The sequence below is a fragment of the Macaca fascicularis genome, chromosome 9 (genome assembly GCF_037993035.2).
Source record: "Macaca fascicularis isolate 582-1 chromosome 9, T2T-MFA8v1.1".
Taxonomy (NCBI): domain Eukaryota; kingdom Metazoa; phylum Chordata; class Mammalia; order Primates; family Cercopithecidae; genus Macaca; species Macaca fascicularis.
This window is the reverse complement of record NC_088383.1, coordinates 31,011,462-31,032,697: the sequence shown is the minus strand read 5'-3', so window position 1 is coordinate 31,032,697 and position 21,236 is coordinate 31,011,462. Positions and strand designations below refer to the sequence as shown.

The 21,236-nt window shown below is 39.1% G+C and overlaps 1 protein-coding gene across 2 annotated transcripts in view; it reads left to right on the top strand.

Annotated features, from left to right (window-relative positions):
* Nucleotides 1-19,325, top strand: part of MTPAP (mitochondrial poly(A) polymerase) — a 37,924-nt gene extending 18,599 nt beyond the window's left edge. For both annotated transcript variants that reach the window (XM_005564901.4, XM_074001323.1), the window contains exons 5-9: nucleotides 5,025-5,236; nucleotides 9,033-9,259; nucleotides 15,978-16,070; nucleotides 16,152-16,225; nucleotides 18,185-19,325. In XM_005564901.4, the coding sequence (XP_005564958.2) occupies nucleotides 5,025-5,236; nucleotides 9,033-9,259; nucleotides 15,978-16,070; nucleotides 16,152-16,225; nucleotides 18,185-18,547 (969 nt within the window). In that variant the 3' untranslated portion in view covers nucleotides 18,548-19,325. The remainder of the gene's footprint in view (nucleotides 1-5,024; nucleotides 5,237-9,032; nucleotides 9,260-15,977; nucleotides 16,071-16,151; nucleotides 16,226-18,184) is intronic.
* The last annotated feature ends 1,911 nt before the right edge of the window (nucleotides 19,326-21,236 follow it).

The window sequence follows — 21,236 nt, the reverse complement described above, 5'->3', positions numbered from 1 at the left end:
TACTAAACTAAAATCTGCCTTTGGTCTTTCCTTCAGTTTTGCTTTTTCTTACAGGGTTCTATATCTTAGAGGACTTAGGTAATAAAAGTAAGAATTAAATGCCTAAGTCTTGAGTACTGCTTTCTGTTATCTGAATGATTGCTGTGGACAGTGTGCTTCTGTTTTTTCTTTATCAGATGATTTGCTAATAGATAGTGCTATAGGAATAGCACATATTAATAGGAATTATTTATGGATCTGTCTCTGAAGAGTTTTTCTAGTTTTTATTTATTTAATAGAGGACAGTCATTTTTGAGAATATCTTTCCTTTGCTCATAATAAGTATAATTTTCCCTGAAAGCAGTGTTTTATTTCTGTACTGAGTCCATTGTGATTCTTCGTGGCTTGCATTTTTAGTCAGGTTAGGCTTAGTGATGCTTTGGTAACAACCCTCGTATCTCACAGATCTCAGTGGCTTGCCACATCACCTGTTTATCTGTGGCTGAGGTTATATGTCACAGCAGGTCAGCAGGGGCACTCTGTAGTTCAGGCACCCGGGCTGACCAGTGTTTCATCTCCACCTGCACACCATCACTGAACAGTGGAAAGGCAAAGTGAAGAATTGAGCATTGGCTCTCGAAGTTTCTGCCTGGAAGTGATACTTAAAACCCTGCTCACATTTCCCTGGCCAAAGCAAATCACATGACTTTGATTAACCTTAGAGGGGCAAGAACATGGAATCTTCCAAATGCCAAGAAAGGTGATACAGAACATTTGGTGAGCAGCTTCAGTAACTACCGCACTCCTGCTCATGGTTCACAGTTCACCAGTTTCCTGCACCTGGTTCCATTATTCAGAGCTGTTTCTTTTTGTCATTTTCACTTCTGTTACCTCAAGGATTTTATTCTCTCATTTATAGTACTTAATTTAAAAAATCTCTATCACCTTTCTTCTGAGTGATTCTAATCCTTCTGTTGCTTCTGAGATTGAGTCCACCATGACTCCTCCTGATGTAGTCTAATACTGCTTTCTCAGTTGACCTCCTTTTGCCTTCCTGACCCCAAATCCGTCTTTGCTTTTGTTTGGATTCCTATTCCTAACATAAATTGTGTGTGTTTGTATTTTAAAATAGAATGGACAGGGAAATAGGTTATGAAGGTAAATTATAACAAAATGGCTAAGGAAGAATCTTGAAATTTTAATTTTTAAAGGAAATTTATTTTTAGTCCTTTTAATATAAAAATAAATGACAAATCAATAGAGAAAATACCACATTTATTTGTAGGAATTATATACAGTGATTTATTTAATCTGTTTTTTTTCTGATTATAAAGTGATAGATATAGAAATATATAACGTAAGTATCTCTGATGGTCCCACTGCCTCCAGAGATAACCTGGTGAATAATTTAATATATTCTGGATTTTTTTCCTTTGTGTATATAAATTTTTTTTTTTAAAGAAAAAACCCAGAACATAATCTTTACAGATAGTAACTTTATCTACACAAATTATAACTTCATTTTTTTTCCCCATTAGTAGTGTCTTGGCAGTTCAATCTACTGTATCATCCTCAGTGGCTGCAAAGTACTCCATTGAATGGGTATACCATAATTTATTTAACTAGTACTCTTTTTGTTAGATAATGAGGGTGGTATCTTTTTTTTTTTTCCTCTTTCAGTGAAGGTGCCAAATCCTAGGCACTAGACCACTAGGGAACTTTTCCCCTCTTTATTGCCAACTATATGTTAGTGAATATTCTTTGATTATACATAACAGAAATAACACGAACTAGCTTAAACAAATAAAGAAGTAGAGGAGGCATCATAGAACCCAGGGCCAGGAATATGGATGAGTCTTAGGAAAAGACTAGAAGTAAGAAGTGTAAACCATCAAGAACCCAGGAAGTGGCCGGGCCCAGTGCTTCATGCCTGTAATCATAGCACTTTGGGAGGCTGCAGCGGGAGGATCATTTGAGCTTAGAAGTTCAAGACCAGCCTGGGCAACATAGGCTGAGTGAGACCGCATCTCTACTAAAAATAAAAACATTAGCCAGGTGTGCTGGTGTGTACCTGTAGTTCCAGCTACTCTGAAGGTTGAGGCTGGAGGATTGCTTAAGTCTAGGAGGTTGAGGCTGCAGTGAGCTATGGTTGCACCACTGCACTCCAGCCTGGGTGGCAGAGTGATACCTTCTTTTTTTTTTTTTTTTTTTTTTTTTTGGATTCTCACTCTGTCACCCAGTCTGGAGTGCAGGGGCACGATCTTGGCTTACTGCAACCTTGACCTCCTGCGTTCAAGCTATTCTCCTGCTTCAGCCTCCCAAGTAACGGGGACTACAGGCATGTACCATCACACCTGGCTAATTTTTTTGTATTTTTAGTAGAGACGAGGTTTCACCACGTTGGCCAGACTGATCTGAAACTCCTGACCTCAAGTGATCCACCTGCCTCGGCCTCCCAAAGTGTTGGGACTACAGCCACCACAGGCAGCCTATGATACCCTGTTTCAAAAACAACAACGAAACAACCTAGGATGTGTTCTGTTTCTGTCTACATGTTTTTGCTTCATTTATTGCTTTCTCTCTGTCCTTAACTCCTTCCTCCCTACCCCCACTAATTTCTTTTCTTTTTCATGCTTGTATAGATATGGCTGCCCCAAAGCTTCTGAGTTAGATATTTTAGCCACATGGTTGCCTCTGAACTTTAATTCCGGTTCCCAGTAACCAGTTCCCAGAAGAGATCTCCAAATCAATGTGGGGTACACTCCTACAGTGCTTAGATCAGCTGTCTTTGCCCAGTCCATTCAGCCGGAATGAAGGGGGTAGATGTCCATGATAAACATTGCTGCAGCCTTCATCCTTTTAGGAGGAATGAATTCTAGAAGAGGGAATAGTAGTTGATAGGGAACCTTACTAGATACAGCTCCCAAAAGGTGTGTACCACATGAATAGTACTACAGTGAGTGAACATCTTTGTGAATTGGCTCATTTATGCAGATATTCCTTGGACATAATTTCTAACCATTTTAATAGTTAGCTAGTGTATACAAGTTTCAGTAGATATGGACAAGTTCTTTAAGAAGTATGTCCCTTGTTTACACTCCCGTCAACAGTGTATACATGTTTTCCTATACCTGTTAGTTGTGGTCACCAACCTGTTTGTCTTTGCTGAGCTGAAAAATAAAAAATCTAATTGCTGTTTTAATTTCTATTTAGTTTCTAGAAAACATGTACAACTTTTACTATGGCTTTTAGCCATTTTTATTTTTTCTGTTCATTTTTTTTTTGTCTTTTTTGCCCATTTTTAGAATTTGATGGGTTTCCCCCTTTCATTTGCCTAAAACTGTCATACATTCCCCATTTGTATGACATGTGTTATTTGTTTTGTTCTTTAGTAGTAATGTGTGCTTTGCCTTAAGGTGGTTTTTGTTTTTTTTTTTTTTTTTGGAGAAGGAATCTCACTTTGTCGCCCAGGCTGGAGTGCGGTGGCGCGATCTGGGCTCACTGCAAGCTCCGCCTCCTGGGTTCACGCCATTCTCCTGCCTCAGCCTCCCAGTAGCTGGGACTACAGGCACCCGCTACCACGCCCAGCTAATTTTTTGTATTTTTAGTAGAGATGGGGTTTGACCGTGTTAGCCAGGATGGTCTCGATCTCCTGACCTCGTGATCCGCCCGCCTTGGCCTCCCAAAGTGCTGGGATAAGGTGGTTTTAATTTTTTATGCAATCATATTACTTCTTTTGTGTCATGCTTACAGAATCCTTCGCTGCTCTAAGATTGTAAAAGCATTCACTCATTGTCTTGTAGTGCTTTACTGATGAACTTTTTACATTTTAGTCTTTGATCCATGTTTAATTTACTTAAGTTTTGTTTTTTTTGAGATGGAGTCTCACTCTGTTGCCCAAGCTGGAGTGCAGTGGTGTGATCTCGACTCACTGCAACCACCACCTTGCGGGTTCAAGTGATTCTCCTGCCTTAGCCTCCTGAGTAGCTTGGTTTGCAGGTGCGTGCCACCATGCCTGGCTAATTTTTGTATTTTTAGTAGAGACAGGGTTTCACCATGTTGGCCAGGCTGGTCTTGAACTCCTGACCTCAAGTTATCTGCCTGTTTCTGCCTCCCAAAGTGCTAGGATTGCACGTGTGAGCCACCATGCTCAGTGAATTTACTTGAGTTTTAGTAATTTATTTATTTATTTTTGAAATGGAGTCTTGTTCAGTTGCCTAGGTTGGAGTGCAGTAGTGTGATCTTGGCTCATTGCAACCTCCACTTCCCAGGTTCAAGTGATTCTCCTGCCTTAGCCTCCCAAGTAGCTGGGATTATAGGTGTCCACCACCACACTCAGCTAATTTTTTTTTTTTTGTATTTTTAATAGGGACGGGGTTTCACCATGTCAGCCAGGCTGGTTTTGAACTCCTGACCTCAAGTGATCCACCCGTCTTGGCCTCCCAAAGTGCTAGGGTTACAGGTGTGAGCCATTGCACCCAGCAAGTTTTAGTATTAAAGGATCTGGTTTATTTTTTTTGATGGCCACTTATTTGTTGAAGAGGAATTTTCGCCTAGTAATTTGCAGCCTTAAATATTAAATTCCTATCTACAAGCCTATTTATACTGCCTAGTCTCTTTTCTTCTACTGATACGCTATTCTTGTGCCTGTACTTACCTACTACTGTGGGTTTATAGCATAGATTAAAATATAATGGCCAACTAGGAAGGGGCAAGTATATGTTTACTGAATTTGTAGAGTGAATGGTTCTATGCATATTACTTTATGATTCATATACTGTAGTTCATAAGTTAATTACAAAAACCAGTGATTGTTCAAGTTAGTGCTTCGTATTTCTCTGTATTCTGGAGAAACAAAAGGCAACTGGGGATCTTTTAAGTTTGCTTTGGGCTGTGATTTCTTGAAGCATTTTTGTTTTGTGAGTTGTTTTTTTCTTATTTTGTTTTGCTTTGCCAGCAATGATTTAGAGCATCCTTTTACAAAAGGTTATTTAAAAATTGTTTTTTACCAAAAGCTCCTATTTAGAAATGTGTTTATTTTTCAGACCTCAGGAAATTTTCTGACGGAATTTCAAGTGAAAAATGTTCCTTCAGAAAGAATTGCAACTCAGAAGATCCTGTCTGTAATAGGAGAGTGCCTTGACCACTTTGGCCCTGGTTGTGTGGGTGTGCAAAAAATATTAAATGCTCGGTGTCCACTCGTGAGGTTCTCACACCAGGCCTCTGGATTTCAGTGTGATTTGACTACGAACAATAGGTATGATCTCTTACGTTTATTATTTTAAATATGAATATTCTAATGTAATAGCTTGGTTTTTCTCATACAGAAACAGTGGCTTTGTAATCTTAAATGCTTGAATAACAATTGAATAACAATTTTTTAAGTAACAATTTTTTAAAAATTTGAACACTTGGATTGAAAAGTAAAAAATCTTTTATATTATACCTGTTGATAATTTGGTGTTCCTAAACAGTGCTAGGATATTGTGTTAAAATGTTCACGTATCTAACCTCTGAGAAGAAATGTATTTCATTATTCTTACTTGTGGAGACTGGTAGTGTGTAGTGTGAAAGATGCCTGCTTTTTAGAAGAAATTTCTGATGGCGAAAAAAGAAAAAAGTAAAATAAGAAAGAAAGACGCCTATTTATAGTACAAGTCTTCTAAGAATACTTAGAAAATAAAATAACAACTTGAAGTTGACCTTTGAATTGCCTCCAGATATATAGTCAACTTTGTGTACTAGACATATGTCCTCTTTACTTAGGTCCACAAGTGGTTGGAAGAGCTTAAGACTGGATGGCTTTTGTTCGTCCTATATGTATTGTATTATCCTAGTGATTTGTTTGCTTCAAAAAGTGGGATGGGAATAAGTTCTTTTGTACTGATGACTTTCCTGGACTCACAACAGGGAAATTTTCTTTATTTCATTTTTTTATTATTATTGCTATTGAGACAGAGTCTTGCTCTGTTGTCTAGGCTGGAGTGCAGTGTGGCTCATGATCGTGGCTCACTGCAACCTCCACCTCCCGGGTTCAAGTGATTCTTGTGTGGTTTCACCCTGTTGGCCAGGCTGGTCTCGAACTCCTGACCTGAGGTGATCCGCCTGCCTTGGCCTCCTGGAGTGCTGGGATTATAGCCGTGAGCCACTGAGCCTGGCCCACAGTAGGGAAAATTTATTAATTGAGAAGTTTATTTCTTAACTTCTCATTGCATGAGTTCATTTTCACTATGTTATTTGTTAGATAAATAATCATTACTGAAAATAGATTCAGAAAATCAAAACTAGAGCAGTTTTGGTTAAACTCGAATCTTCACCAACAAAGCAATCCTAAGTACCTGTGGATTTCTCTCAAGTAAAACTCATGGAGTAAAGTCTGTGATTTCTTGCCAAACTTTAATATAAAAATATAATACTGTACTTTCTATCATTATTATATTTTCTTTATAGTATGTAAAATAGGACAAAATGGCATTTATCTTTCTAATTATGTTATTTTCTTTATATCAGATACCTTATACTTTTTGATATTTATTTTTAGCTTAATTTAGCTTCATTTTCATACATAAAACACTTAATCACCATGAATTTCTAAGTTGCTGTTTCTTCTTTTTTTTTTTTGAGACATAGTCTTGTTTTGTCGCAAAGCCTAGAGTGCAGTGCCAGGATCTTGGCTCACTGCCATGCAACCTCCGCCTGCCAGGTTCAAACAATTCTCCTGCCTCAGCCTCCCAAGCTGGGATTACAGGCACATGCGATCATGCTGGTGTATTTTTGTAGAGACAGGGTTTCATCATGTTGGCCAGGCTGGTCTTGAATTCCAGACCTCAGGTGATCCGCCCACCTCGGTCTCCCAAGTGCTGGATTACAGGCGTGAGCCATCACGCCTGGCCTTTTTTCTTCTATTCTTTTTAAACTCAGGATGTAAATGCCATTTTAGAGACAGTTTTAACTTGATGCTGTTAACTTATTTTTTATACCATGTGTTGGTTCTTGGAGAAATTACAAGACATGTTTTGATCAGTAGGAAATTAATATTTTTAATTTAATTTAATTCTATTTTTACTTTTTTAGAGACAGTGTCTCACTCTGTTGCCCAGGCTGAAGTGCAGTGGTGTGATCATAGCTCACTGTAGCCTCGAACTCTTGGGCTCAAACAATCCTCCTTTCTCAGCCTCCCATGTAGCTAGGATTACAGGTGCATGCCACCACGCCTATTTTTTTTAATTAAATTTTTTAAATTTTGTTTTTCTTTTATATATATATTTTTTATTTTTATAGAGACAGGGTCTTCCTATGTTACCCAGGGTGGTCTCGAACTCCTGGGCTCAAGCCATCCTCCTGCTTTGAAATGCTGGGACTACAGGCGTGAGCCACAGTGCCCAGCCAATAAATGCCTTTTTGTCTTTATCAATTATACATATATATATGTATGTATGTATGTATGTTTGAGATGATGCCTTACTCTGTCGCCGAGACTGAAGTCCAGTGGCTTAATTTTGGTACACTGCAGTGGCTTAATTTTGGTACACTGCAGCGTCGACCTCCCTGGGCTCAGGTGATCCTCCCAACTCAGCCTCCCAGGTAGCTGGGCCTACAGATGTGTGACACCACACCCAGCTAACTTTTTAATTTTTTGTAGAGACAGGGTCTTGTCATGTTTCCCAGGCTGGTCTTGAACTCCTTGGCTCAAGCCATCTGCCCACCTCAGCTTCCCAAAGTTCTGAGATCACAGGTGTCAGCTACTGTGCCCAGCTATTTACTAATAAGTATAAAGAGCCTTTGTGTGTTTTACTTATTATTTAAATCATGTTTAGAAACTTTGATTTAAAAATTCTAAGTTCTAGGCCGGGCGCGGTGGCTCACGCCCATAATCCCAGCATTTTGGGAGGCCGAGGCGGGTGGCTCACGAGGTCAGGAGATTGAGACCATCCTGGCTAACACGGTGAAATCCTGTCTGTACTAAAAATACAAAAAAATTAGCTGGGCATGGTGGCGGGCGCCTGTAGTTCCAGCTACTCGGGAGGCTGAGGCAGGAGAATGGCTTGAACCCTGGAGGCAGAGTTTGCAGTAAGCCAAGATCGCGCCATTGCACTATAGCCTGGGTGACAGAGCGAGACTCTGTCTCAAAAAAAAAAAAAAAATTCATAAATAAATAAAAATTGTAAGTTCTAGATCTACATTTTCTTTCTTTCTTTCTTTTTTTCTTTCTTTTTTTGGCAGGGTCTTGCTCTGTTACCCAGGCTGGAGTGCAATAACGCTATCTCGGCTGACTGCATCCTCTGCCTTCCGGGTTCAAGTGACTCTCCTGCCTCAGCCCCCCAAGTAGCTAGAATTACAGGCGTGCGCCACCACGCCCAGCTAATTTTTGTATTTTTGTTTGAGGCGGGGTTTCACCGTGTTGGCCAGGCTGGTCTCGACCCCTGACCTCAGGTGATCCGCCTGCCTTGGCCTTCCAAAGTGCTGGGATTACAGGCATGAGCCACTACGCCTGGCCCTAGATCCACATTTTCTTTTTTTTGTTTTTTGAAACAACGTCTTGCTCTGTCTCCCAGGCTGGAGTACAGTGGCTTGATCTTGGCTCACTGCAACCTCTGCCCCCCAGGTTCAAGCAATTCTCATGCCTCAGCCTCCTAAGTAGCTGGGATTACAGTGGCACGCCACCACACCCAGCTGAATTACTGTATTTTTAGTAGAGAAGGGGTTTCACCTGTTGGTCTTGAACTCCTGGTCTTGAACTCCTGGCCTCAAGTGATCCGCCCACCTCGGCCTCCCAAAGTGCTGGGATTACAGGCATGAGCCACTGCGCCCAGCTTACATTTTAATTATCAATTTTAAGAGGATGTTTTTAATGGGAATGAATGTATTTGATATTCAGCCATTCATATTAAATTTTATATTGCAAATTCATAATGCTTTTGATTATCTAATCATGTTCTGAATACATTCAGATATAGTAGGATATTTAGATATGTTTCTTGGTATATGTTTAATTTTACCCTTGGTTTATAATTTGGGGATTTGAAAATTTTTCTTATTTTTATGTTTTGAAGGATTGCCTTGACAAGTTCTGAACTCCTTTATATATATGGTACCCTAGACTCAAGAGTGAGAGCCTTGGTGTTCGGTATACGATGCTGGGCTCGAGCACATTCGCTAACAAGTAGTATTCCTGGTGCATGGATTACAAATTTCTCCCTTACAATGATGGTCATCTTTTTTCTCCAGAGAAGATCACCCCCTATTCTTCCAACACTAGATTCCTTAAAAACCCTAGCAGGTAAGACTAGAAAGAAACTTCTCCATTTTCTTTTTCCGATGTTATGAGTAAATATAATTACCATGTGTTACCAAAGCCCCATCTATTTGTTTATTAGTCATAAAATTTGTCTTGACTTTCAAAGCCTTATGAATCTAAACTTATTATTATTATTATTGTTATTTTTTAAAGCCTACCGGAGTCGTAAGAACAGATGATTTGGGAAGCCAGGGCCTTTAGCTAGCTTTTTAAGCTTTATTTATATACCTTTATATGCCTTTAGCTAAATTTATATACCTTTAGGTAAATTTTTTGAGAGTTCTGTTTTCTGTGTATCAGTTGGCAAGGTTGTTTACAGCAGTTGTGTGATAGCTGGAGCTTCCCCCCTAGTTGACCAAGTCTAGAATGACCTTTTTCAGATACAACTTGTTCAGATACAACTTTTGATTGGATCACAATCTCAGAGATGACTTTCAAATTGGAACTTATGTTTAGACTTGTATTAGAGATACTAAAACTGTTTCATGATGTTTCAAAGATTCTAAATGTGTTTTTAATGAAAAGCTTATAAGCAGTCTTAGGTGCATTATTTTAAATTTGACATACTATATCGTTGGTATTATAAATGATTTTATAAATGCCTCCCAGGTTCAAGCGATTCTTGTGCCTCAGCCTTGCTGAGGCCTGCTGGAGAAGTTATGTTATAAAATCTTGCAATTGTAAACGCTAAAGGGAAGGTAATTAAGGGGCACATACATACAAATGCATACTGTGCCTTCTACCCATCTTATGTAATTGCTGCCTGATAATTCGATTGAGTGCTTTCTTGAATCTTCCTGTTTAAAATGACCTTAAAAGGCAAAGTATTTATGTAGCTTGGTGTTTAAAATCTCTAGACATGGCCCAGTTTTCCATCCTCTTCTCTACTCCTCTTTATGTGTCCCACATTCCAGCCAGTGCTGTGATTACCCTTGGAACATTTCATCTTAGCTCTTTGTTCACACTGTTTTTCTGCCTGGAATCTGCTTTCTCTTCTCTCGGTCTAAATTATTTCTTCCATGCTACCTTCCCTTATCCATATTAGAAGTGATCTCTTCCTGTCAGCACCGTAAGTGTTGATATTGTTTGAAATTGACCTCAAAAAAAGCTTGATTTGTGTTTACAACTAATTGATCACAGCCAGTTACAAATTTCTGTGTTTCTTCTCCACTCCCACTGCTTCACTTGACTAGCCTAAAGAAATAAAATAAAATGAAATAAAATAAAATAAAGCTAGATTTGATAGGTTAAGGGAAAACGGAAGTTTTCAGTGGGGTAGAGTGGTGGTCACTTATCTCACTTTTGAGATTAAAATAAAGGGCAGCATCAATATCTGTGCTCATTTCATCCCTTAGTGTCATTCAGTATTTACTGATTACTTCCTATGCATCAGGTATTATTGGAGCAGTGGGGATATGAACAGTGTTCCCAGATAACTCACAATCTAGTGGAGAGGTAAGTGATACATAAGATATGGGGCAGATCTTCACCATTAAACTACCTGTAAGTAGCACTTCCTTTTCCACTCCTGCTGTGTGCAGTGATGCTTAATGCTACTCTCATAGAAACCATCATGGGGAAAATCACGGAACTTTTGGAGTTCAGTAACTGAGCAACAGTAGAAGCTATAAAAAGAGGAGTAGGCCGGGCGCGGTGGCTCAAGCCTGTAATCCCAGCACTTTGGGAGGCCGAGACGGGCGGATCACAAGGTCAGGAGATCGAGACCATCCTGGCTGACACGGTGAAACTCTGTCTCTACTAAAAAATACAAAAAACTAGCCGGGCGAGGTGGCGGGCGCCTATAGTCCCAGCTACTCGGGAGGCTGAGGCAGGAGAATGGCGTGAACCCGGGAGGCGGAGCTTGCAGTGAGCTGAGATCCGGCCACTGCACTCCAGCCTGGGCGGCAGAGCGAGACTCCGTCTCAAAAAAAAAAAAAAAAAAAAAAAAAAAAAAAAAAAAAAAGGAGTGGAAGAAAGTTGAACTTGGTATAGACTACTCCTAAACATCTTGATTGCTCCCTTCAGTCTTACAAGTACTGGTACCCCTGCCCATGTCAAGGCCCTGTGGTCCTTTGCCTGTGAAGACTTATATTGTCTTTCTCCCTTATCTCCAGTTTGGTTCCCACTAATCTATTCTTAGTTAAGAGAGTGATTTTCACAAATACATATGATAGTATTATTCTTTTTTGCAGTCCTTCAGTAACTTTCTATTATCTTGTTTTAAAATGTCCACTAATTTTTAAAAATTTTGTTTATTATTTATTTGTTTATTTTAAGAAAGGGTCTTGCACGGTTGCCCAGGCTGGATTACAGTGGCACAATCTCAGCTCACTATAACCTTGACCTCCCAGGCTCAGGTAATCGCACTTCAGCCTACTGAGTAGCTGGGACTATAGGCATGCACCACCATACCTGGCTAATTTTTAAATTTTTTGTGAAATGGGGTCTTGCCATGTTTCCCAGACTGGTCTTGAACTGGACTCAGGGGATCCTCCCACCTTGATCTCCCAAAGTGTTGGGATTACAGGCGTGAGCCACTGTGCTCCACTTTGTAGGCAGGCTGGAGTGCAGTGGTGCAATCTTGGCTCACTGGAACCTCTGCCTCCCAGGCATCCTCCCACCTCAGCCTCCTCAATAGCTGCGATATACAGGCTTGTGCCACCACTCACTCAGCTAATCTTTTAAAAAACTTTTTGTAGACATGGGGTCTCACTTATTGCCCAGGGTGGTCTCAAACTCCTAGGCTCAAGCAGTCCTTCTTGGCCTCCCAAAGTGCTGGGATTATAGGTGTGAGCCACCATGCCTAGCCTCCACTAATTATTTTAGGAAAAGAATATGATACGTGGACAAATTTTAAATGACCTGTTGAGTTTTTAATTCCAAATCTACTTTAAAATACATTTAAATATGTTCACATCTTATAGCATCAAAACAGGCAAAACTAGCTTGGAATTCTTTAATATTTCACTTGAAACATCAAATTTGATTGTTTTTAAATTTTTGCAGTAGTTTTTAAATATGGTAAGAGAATTTTTCAGGCTAGTTTTTACAGTTGTGTCTTGGCATATAGCACATTGTAGATGCCTAATTGCCAATAAATGCCAAGCAAAATTTGATACATTTTTTGCCTTCCATCACAGATGGTTTTTGAAGTTGCTATAAAATAACTTGTCTTAGATTAATGAATATTAAGAATTGGGTGAAGATCATTTTGCGGAGAATTTATCAACATTTTCCTTATCCTTTTTTTTTTCCCCCAAAATCCATGGTTTTTATACTTTCTAATTTTGACCAGTAGTTCAACATTGATGGACATTAGACCTAAGGGAGAAAATAATTTTAAACTGTGAAACAATCAAAACCATCTTGAGTCTCGGTGTTCAATCATCTAAGTGACTTGAATCTTGTGTACAATCATTTCATTTCTTCTAAGCTGTACCTCTCATTTGATATACAAATAAAGTATCAATTTGTTCTTTTTTAAAAGAAAACAATATTTTGTTTGCTTCCTTGCTTGTTTATTAATAGAAGGCAGCATGAATTCCTAGAATACCTTCCAGAACTTCTAGGACTTTGTAAACTACTATTTAGAACCTAAGCTAAGATAAAGACCAAACTTTTTCACATTGTGTGCAGGGCCGTTTATCAGCTTCCTTTTCATCCTCTTCTCTTAGGTTGATTCCTGTGTACCAGTGGGGAGCGTTAGCCAATCTTGAACTCCTTGACGATGCTTGATGTTTTGTGCTTTTTTTCATTGCTCCATGCTTTTGCCTGAAATGGCCTTCTCCCAGCCTCCCCCTGGCTCCGGTTTTTTTTTTTTATGGAGAATCTCAAGATTAAGCCAGAAAAGACAGACAAACCCAGTACAGGATCTCATTTGTCAGGTCGTTTCTCGCCGTCCTCTCTGCCTCCCAGTGGGTAGTGCTTTGTTGGTTTCCAAGCCCGTGGTACACACCTGTATTGTAACAACTGTTAGATTGTTGTAGTTCTTTTATCTGCCTGCCTCAGCGTTGTCAAGCTTTTCTAGGGCTGGCTGTCTTTGCTTCATCTCTGCGTCTTCTGTTCCTGGCATAGTATTGGGTTCATAGTAAGAGTTCACTGTATAGATTTCAAAATGATTGGATAACATTTTAAAGTTGAGGGCTGTTTGTACTGGGCGAGATGGACCATGATGTTAACTTTCATATTTGGTTCCTCTTGAATTGCCCTGTTTCTTTGTGTTTTCTTGTAATCTCCACTGTGTTCTCTCATACATCTCTTTTTCTTGTGTTTTCCATGCTTTCTGACTTTGCTACTTTTGTTACATTTACTTCTGTGCTTAGTGCTTTCATTGAAGATTCGTTCCTGAAAAAAGACACAGCAGCTAAAAGAGCATCAATATATGTGACGTGACACTGCATCACAAAAAACATAAACTGTTAATTACTTGAAGTAGTAAAACATGTGCCTAGGTTCCTTAAAAATAGATCTAAGTAGAAATACACACACACACACACACACACACACACACACACACACACATATTTTATATAGCTCCTTCAACATATTATAAATTGTATAGTAGAGCACATAAAATGTGCTATTAAAATGTTAGAACCTAGACTAATTTTTGAGAAATTATGCAAGTAACCAGGGCTTGACAAAAAAATAACAAAAAACACAAAAAATGGGAGACAAATTTATAGGAGGCTTATTTATCTCTCTGGTGATTATAGGCATTTGAAATCAAATATCAGGGCTGGGCACGGTGGCTCACGCCTGTAATCCTAGCATTTTGGGAGGCCAAGGTGGGTGGATCACTTAAGGTCAGGAGTATGAGACTAGCCTGGCCAACATGGTGAAACCCTGTCTCTACTAAAAATATAAAAATTAGCCGGGCGTGGTGGTGCTTGCCTGTAGTTCCGGCTACTTAGGAGGCTGGGGCAGGAGAATCACTTGAACCTGGGAGGCGGAGGTTGTAGTAAGCCAAGGTCACGCCACTGCACTTCAGCCTGGGTGACAGAGCCAGATTCCATCTCAAAAAAAAATTAAAATAAAAAATAAAATATCAGCAATCATTCAGATTATTGATTATATGCCTGCTATATGCTAGATGCTCGTTGCGGGCAGGTCGGTGGTGGGGAGTTAGGCAGTAATGAATAGGATAGTGGCCTTTGTAGTTCCAGACTGGGGCAGAGGAGTGGACAGCATACAGACAGTCAGAATGCAGTCAGATAAGTCAGATGGTGAATGGAACAAAAAGGATGGAGAACCAGTTTGAAATTATGAAATGCTTTCAGATAAGAAGTAGCCATTCATGAGATTTCTGAAAAGTGGGAATTTGCTCTTGTAAACAACATATTATCTATTGCAGATAGTGTGGGCCAGGGATTTCATGGTGGTTGTATATTTATGAAAATGATTACCTCTGAAGGTATAAATACTAGTAGAAGAGGTGAATGCCTGAGTCTAATGTACTGTCATTGAGTTCGTTTTGCTTAATTACTGAATTCCAGTTACTCCAGAGTGCTACATTTTAGAAATTACCTGAAGCTTTTTTTGTTAGCATTCAGTTTGTGTCATGTATGAAAATGGTAAGAATGGAATTGGGTATGTAAATGAAGTATTGACTAGAGATAGTGCTGAAATTTGGTTTGGTGAAAGATGGGGAAACTCCCTATATTTTCATCTACTATTAGAAAACTGATTACCTCAAAAATTGATTAGGAATCATTGGGTTGTTGAAAGATAATAATTCTAGATTGCTAAATTAAATGTAATGTTAATTTCACTGTGGCATAACTAGTCTCACATCTTTTTTTAAATTTAACTTAATTAAAAGAAGATAAAAAGATTTGAGATCAGTTATCCCATAGGGAAATTAATATCATTAAATCATAGACAAGAAATTGTAGATTAAATCATTATTAAATCATTCAATCGTAATTATTTAATCATTCATAAAATCTATGATTTAAATAAAGAATAGAGTAGAAATTTATTTACATTTATTTGTTTTGTTTTGTTTTTTGAGATGGAGTCTTGCTCTGTTGCCCAGGCTGTAGTGCAGTGGTGTGATCTCAGCTCATTGCAACCTCCGCCTCCTGGGTTCAAGAGATTCTCGTGCCTCAGCCTCTTCAGTAGCTAGGATTACAGGAGCATGCCACCATACCTGGCTAATTTTTGTATTTTTAGTAGAGATGGGGTTTCACCATGTTGACCATGCTGGTCTCGAACTCCTGACCTCAGGTGATCTGCCCGCCTCAACCTCCCAAAGTGCTGGGATTACAGGTGTGAGCCACTGCGCCTGGTCTTAAATTTATTTAAATCATAGATTTTTATTCTGAGGTAGGAAATATCTTTGAAATATGTGAAATAGGCCAGGCGCATGGCTCATGCCTGTAATCCCAGCACTTTGGGAGATGAGGTGGGCGGATCACCTGAGGTCAGGAGTTCAAGACCAGCCTGGCCAACATGGTAAAACCCCATCCCTATTAAAAATACAAAAATGAGCTGGGCGTGGGGGCATGTGCCTGTAATCCCAGCTACCCGGGAGGCTGAGGCAGGAGAATAGCTGGAACCCGGGAGGCGGAGGCTGCAGTGAGCTGAGATCATACCACTGTACTCCAGCCTAGATGACAGAGCGAGACTCTGTCTCAGGCAAAAAAAAAAAAAAAAAAAAAAAGGGAAATATGTGAAATGTTTTTTGTTTGTGTTTAAGATGCAGAAGATAAATGTATAATAGAAGGCAACAACTGCACATTTGTTCGTGACTTGAATAGAATTAAACCTTCAGGGAACACAGAAACATTAGGTAAGTGTCTTTCTGTTTACTTGATCCTTTTTGGATTGAAATAGGCTTTCCTCTGATTGTCCTTGTTTTATTTTCTTACAGAATTACTACTGAAGGAATTTTTTGAGTACTTCGGCAATTTTGCTTTCAATAAAAATTCCATAAATATTCGACAGGTAAATAATGTTTCACTAGTTATTAGTATCTGGTCTTCCACCGTAGTAATATTTAATTAACTGTTTTCAAAACACTCTAATGAATGTTATTTTATTTCTTTTCTATAGTAATTGCTAGTAACGAGGTTGATGTCCAGAGAAGTTACATGGCTTGACTAAGATCAGTCATCCCTTTATGCCAAAGAGCAAAAGCTAGCTCTTTAGCATCTGCCTTCTTATTATGCCATGGGACTTCTGTCCTCACTTAGTGTAATACTGTTTCCCTCACAATATGGAATACATTCCAGAAAGTTTCCTGAAAAATATTATTTACATACAGCTGTTTTTAAACTGGATTTGTGTCTATGGAATAAATTTAAGTCCCAAAGATAGATTTCAGTGATTCCCTCAATTTGAGCCCTTAGGGTTTAGGTTTGTTTTTTTTTTTTTAGAGCAAATGAACTTATGATTTGGATTCTTCTGAGCACCTGGGATGAAAGACATTTTTTCTTTTAAAAAAGAAACTCAGGCAGAAGGCTAGACAAAATTTGTTTACAAGTGGGAGATAACTTGGCATAGCCCTCTGTTTGGGTTTATTTTGTTTAGCATTTGGCTACTTGATTACAAATCTTACAAGATTGGCTTCATAAAACACAAACCCAGATATACTTTCTCCTTATTTCTTCACCTCTCTTTTCATCCTTCCCTCTTACCCTGCTCATGGACTCTGTTAAAATAAAAGATTGGGGAGAGGAGAAAGGATTCATTCAGAAAGCTTTGCAAATGCAATCTAGAAGGAAAAAGTCATAAGCATACAAAGTTTGTCACCCTTTTTGTACTCCAAAGCTCAGAGATACTAAGCATGAAATAAGTTAGGGAATAAATAGTTGCTGCTCACATTGGGGAATTTTGACCATTGGCTTTGTAATAGTTAATTAAGTAATATTTATGGTATCATTTGAAAGAGGAAAAGATATGTAGACTAATGGCTTATATTGGTCATATGATTCATAGCTTTAGCTTTTCTTTCTCTCTCTCTCTTTTTTTTTTTTTTTTTTTTTTTTTTTTTTTTGAGGCAGAGTCTCACTCCATTGCCCAGACTGGAGTGCAGTGGCACGATCTTGGCTCACTGCAGCCTCTGCTTCCTGGGTTCAAGTGATTCTCCTGCCTCAGCCTCCTAAGTAGCTGGGATTACAGGCACGCGCCACCACACCTGGCTAAGTTTGTATTTTTAGTAGAAATGGGATTTCACCATGTTGGTCAGGCCTGTCTTGAACTACTGACCTCAGGTGTTCCACCTGCCTCCCTCGGCCTCCAAAATGCTTGGATTACAGGTGTCTTTTTTATTTCTGTGAGATACTATCTTATGTGGCAGAGCCCTGTTGTTGGATCTCTAGGAAGATAATGGAAACTTTTTAGTGTTTTAAATAAATAATGAATAATCCTTTGTTCCTGCTCTTTTTTCCTCATCTCATACTTGGGAAACATTAATTAATATATTTAATTTAAAGTTTCTAATTTTGTGTGTTTCTTTTTCTACCATAATAGGTATGCTTTTAGCAAGTCTCAGAAATAAATATGTCTTCATCTTACTTTCTGCCATTTTTAATCATTTTTTTCTCTTTTCATGCTCTACCTTGTCAGGTAAAAGTTATACTATTTTAAAAATGCTTTTGTCAGTTGACTTAGTCCAGATACCTCTTCTCTGAGCAATGACATCATCATCCATAGATGATAAGCCTAAGTTATTTCTCCAAAGAACACTCATAAAACTACAACTGGGAAAAGAAAACCACAAAAAATGAGAAGTACACACACCCAGCATGCATACATACTCAGTCCCCTGAAAAAGAAATTCTTTACTGTGTAAAGTTAATGCTGGTGTTTTATATGTTTTGACATTTTATTGAGTTAACGGTTTTTATATTTAAGCCCTTCATGTACAGTAACTCATTTTTTCTTCTGTGTAATGATCTATAGGGAAGGGAGCAAAACAAACCTGACTCTTCTCCTCTGTACATTCAGAATCCATTTGAAACTTCTCTCAACATAAGCAAAAATGTAAGTCAAAGCCAGCTGCAAAAATTTGTAGATTTGGCCCAGGAAAGTGCCTGGGTTTTACAACAGAAAGATACAGACCGACTTTCCGTATCAAATAATCAGCCCTGGGGGCTGGCAGCCATATTGCTACCAACTGTTCCGAACAGAAGGTCCTTTACCAAGAAGAAAAGAAAAAGGTCTGCAAATGAAAGCGTCAGAAACTTGTTAGAATCTTTAAAAAGTAACAGAACAGCAAATTTCACAGAAACCAATGAGAAGAGAACAGTTAGTACTCAGACATGATGACTGCTACGTTATGTAAAGAACTGGGCTTATCCTATCAAACTGTCTGTGGACTACTTGGAAAAACTGGTTTGAAACTTTCACAGATCTCAGCTTTCATCTGATGTCACTTTTCATGATCTTCTCATTGGCCCCTCTTAACCTGGTCTGAAGTTCTGGGATATTTTCAGTCTGATCAGTCTGATACTCAGTGGCACTTTATTAAAACATCAGCTGTGGAGTGTGGCAGCGCACACCTATAGTCCCAGCTGCTCGGGAGGCTGAGGCAGGAGGATCTCTTGAGCCCAGGATTTTGAATCCATCGTGGACAACATAGCAAGATTCCTTCTCTAAAAAAAATGAAAATAAACATAAGCCACAAGGAACGGGTGAAAGATTATTGTAATGTGCTTTAACTACATAGGTAAACTATACTAAACAAATGCTAAAACTCAGTTTTAGGATGAAACCGTTGTTGATATCCACATCACTCCCTGTTTAGAAAACATTTAAAACGACTTTTAGTTATGTACAATACGTTGGCAGTGAATACATGAAGCTTCAAAATTTGGTAGTGCTCTTGAATATGTATATTTGTATTTTTCAAGCGAAGTTCTCTTACATATACATTAAAGTGGGTTGATACTGATATCAAAAAATGTTTGTTTTTAGAACAGACATTTCGGTCAGTGCATTCTTAGGTATTCCACACCAAATATGATGACATCAATGGATTGCATTTTAAAAATATTGTTTGATTTTTCTGTTTTTAAAAATAAAATCCTGTTTCTAACTAAAATGTGATATTCCCAGTATTCCTTCACATCTCTTTTGAGAACTCCCCGCTTCCTGTAGGAAGTAGACATACTTGTCTCTCAGTATATGCAGAAAATTGGTTCCAGGACCATCCACGTACACCCAAATCTGCACACACTCCTTCAGTCCTGTGGAGCCCGTGCATGGGAGAATTCCACCTTGCGCATAAGCAGATTTTGCATCCGGTGAGAATACTGTATTTTCAATCCAAGTTTGGTTGGAAAAAATCTGTGTAAATGAACTTCGCAGTTCAAACCCATGTTGTTCAAGGGACAGCTATATGTTGAAATTTAATTTCCATTACATTCTCTGTGGAGTAACGGAGTTTCGCTCTTGTCTCTCAGCTCACTACAACCTCTGCCTCCCGGATTAAAGCGATTCTCCTGCCTCAGCTGGGATTACAGGCACCCGCCACCACACCCAGCATTTTAATTTTTGTAATTTCAGTAGAGATAGGGTTTCACCGTGTTAGCCAGGCTGGTCTCGAACTCCTGACCTCAGGTGATTGCCCACCTTGGCCTTCCAAAGTGTTGGGATTACAGGCGTGAGCCACCACACCTGGCCTCTGTGGAGTAACTTTCTATTTAAGAAGCAAGTAAGCCCCAGGCATAGTGGCACACGCCTGTAGTCCCAGCTACTTGGGAGGCCGAGGCACAAGGACTGCTTGAACCTGGGAGGCAGAGGCTGCAGTGAGCTGAGATCACACCACTGTACTCCATCCTGGGCGACAAAGCGAGACTCTCTCAAAAAAAAAAAAAAAGTAGTAGTATAGTGCTTAAAAACAGACTTGAGCCAGACTGGCTCCATGACAAGGTACTCAGTCTCCTGGGGCCCCCGTTTCATCTGTAAAATGGGGATCATGATCAGATCAACGTGAGGATTAAGCGAGGGATGTAGGAAAATGCTAGGTCAGAGCATTTTCCTGGCGCGAAGTAAATGTTACTTCTCTAACTGTTGCCTTTCGGTGTTTGTGGCATGTTATTACCTTTTTTGCTACTCAAAATTCAGATTTAGAGTTTATAGTACTTTAAAAAATTTTCCCATTTAGATTTTATGTCAGAAATTATAATGGGTTCTGCTTGGGATATTTTAAGAAACTCAGCATTGTTATGAAGCAAATGAATTCTGTGTCCTTGTGTCTATGCTATTGGATTCCACATTTGACACCAGCAAATATCAATGTTCTTCTGTACAGGCAATGTCTTTAAAAGCCATTTTTCATTTGTTCTTTATTTTGTTGGGCTAGAAATCCATATTGATTTAAAAAACTTAAAAAGCATTAACCACTTAAGGGTTTCTAGATGAATTTTTTTTTTCTATTCACAGATATTTAGTCAGATATTTCCTTTTTTAGGTTGGTGCTAGGTATAAAATGGTTATTTAAGCACATAAAGTATGTGTATGTGTTAGCATTTTCTTTTCTTTTTGGTAATTTGTAGGACAACCTTGACACTAGGCTGTTTTACTTTTCAGAATCAGATTTAATTATGTGATTAACTTTAAATCTACAAAGACTTTTTTTTTGAGAGGGAATCTTGCTCTGTCACCCAGGCTAGAGTGCAGTGGTGCAATCTCGGCTCACTGCAACCTCCACCTCCTGGGTTCAAGCAATAATCCTGCTGCAGCCTCCCAAGTAACTGGGATTACATGTGCCTGCCACCATGCCCAGCTAATTTTTGTATGTTAGTAGAGACGGGGTTTCACCATGTTGGCCAGGCTGGTCTCGAATTCCTGACCTCAAGTGATCTGCCTGTCTTAGCCTCTCAAAGTGCTGGGATTACAGGCGTGAGCCACTGCGCCCAGCCCATTGATGGTTTTTGTACAAAGGGATAATAAAAAAGCAATGCTTTTAGATGATTAATCTGTTGATACCTAGTAGTTTTAGATCATGGCT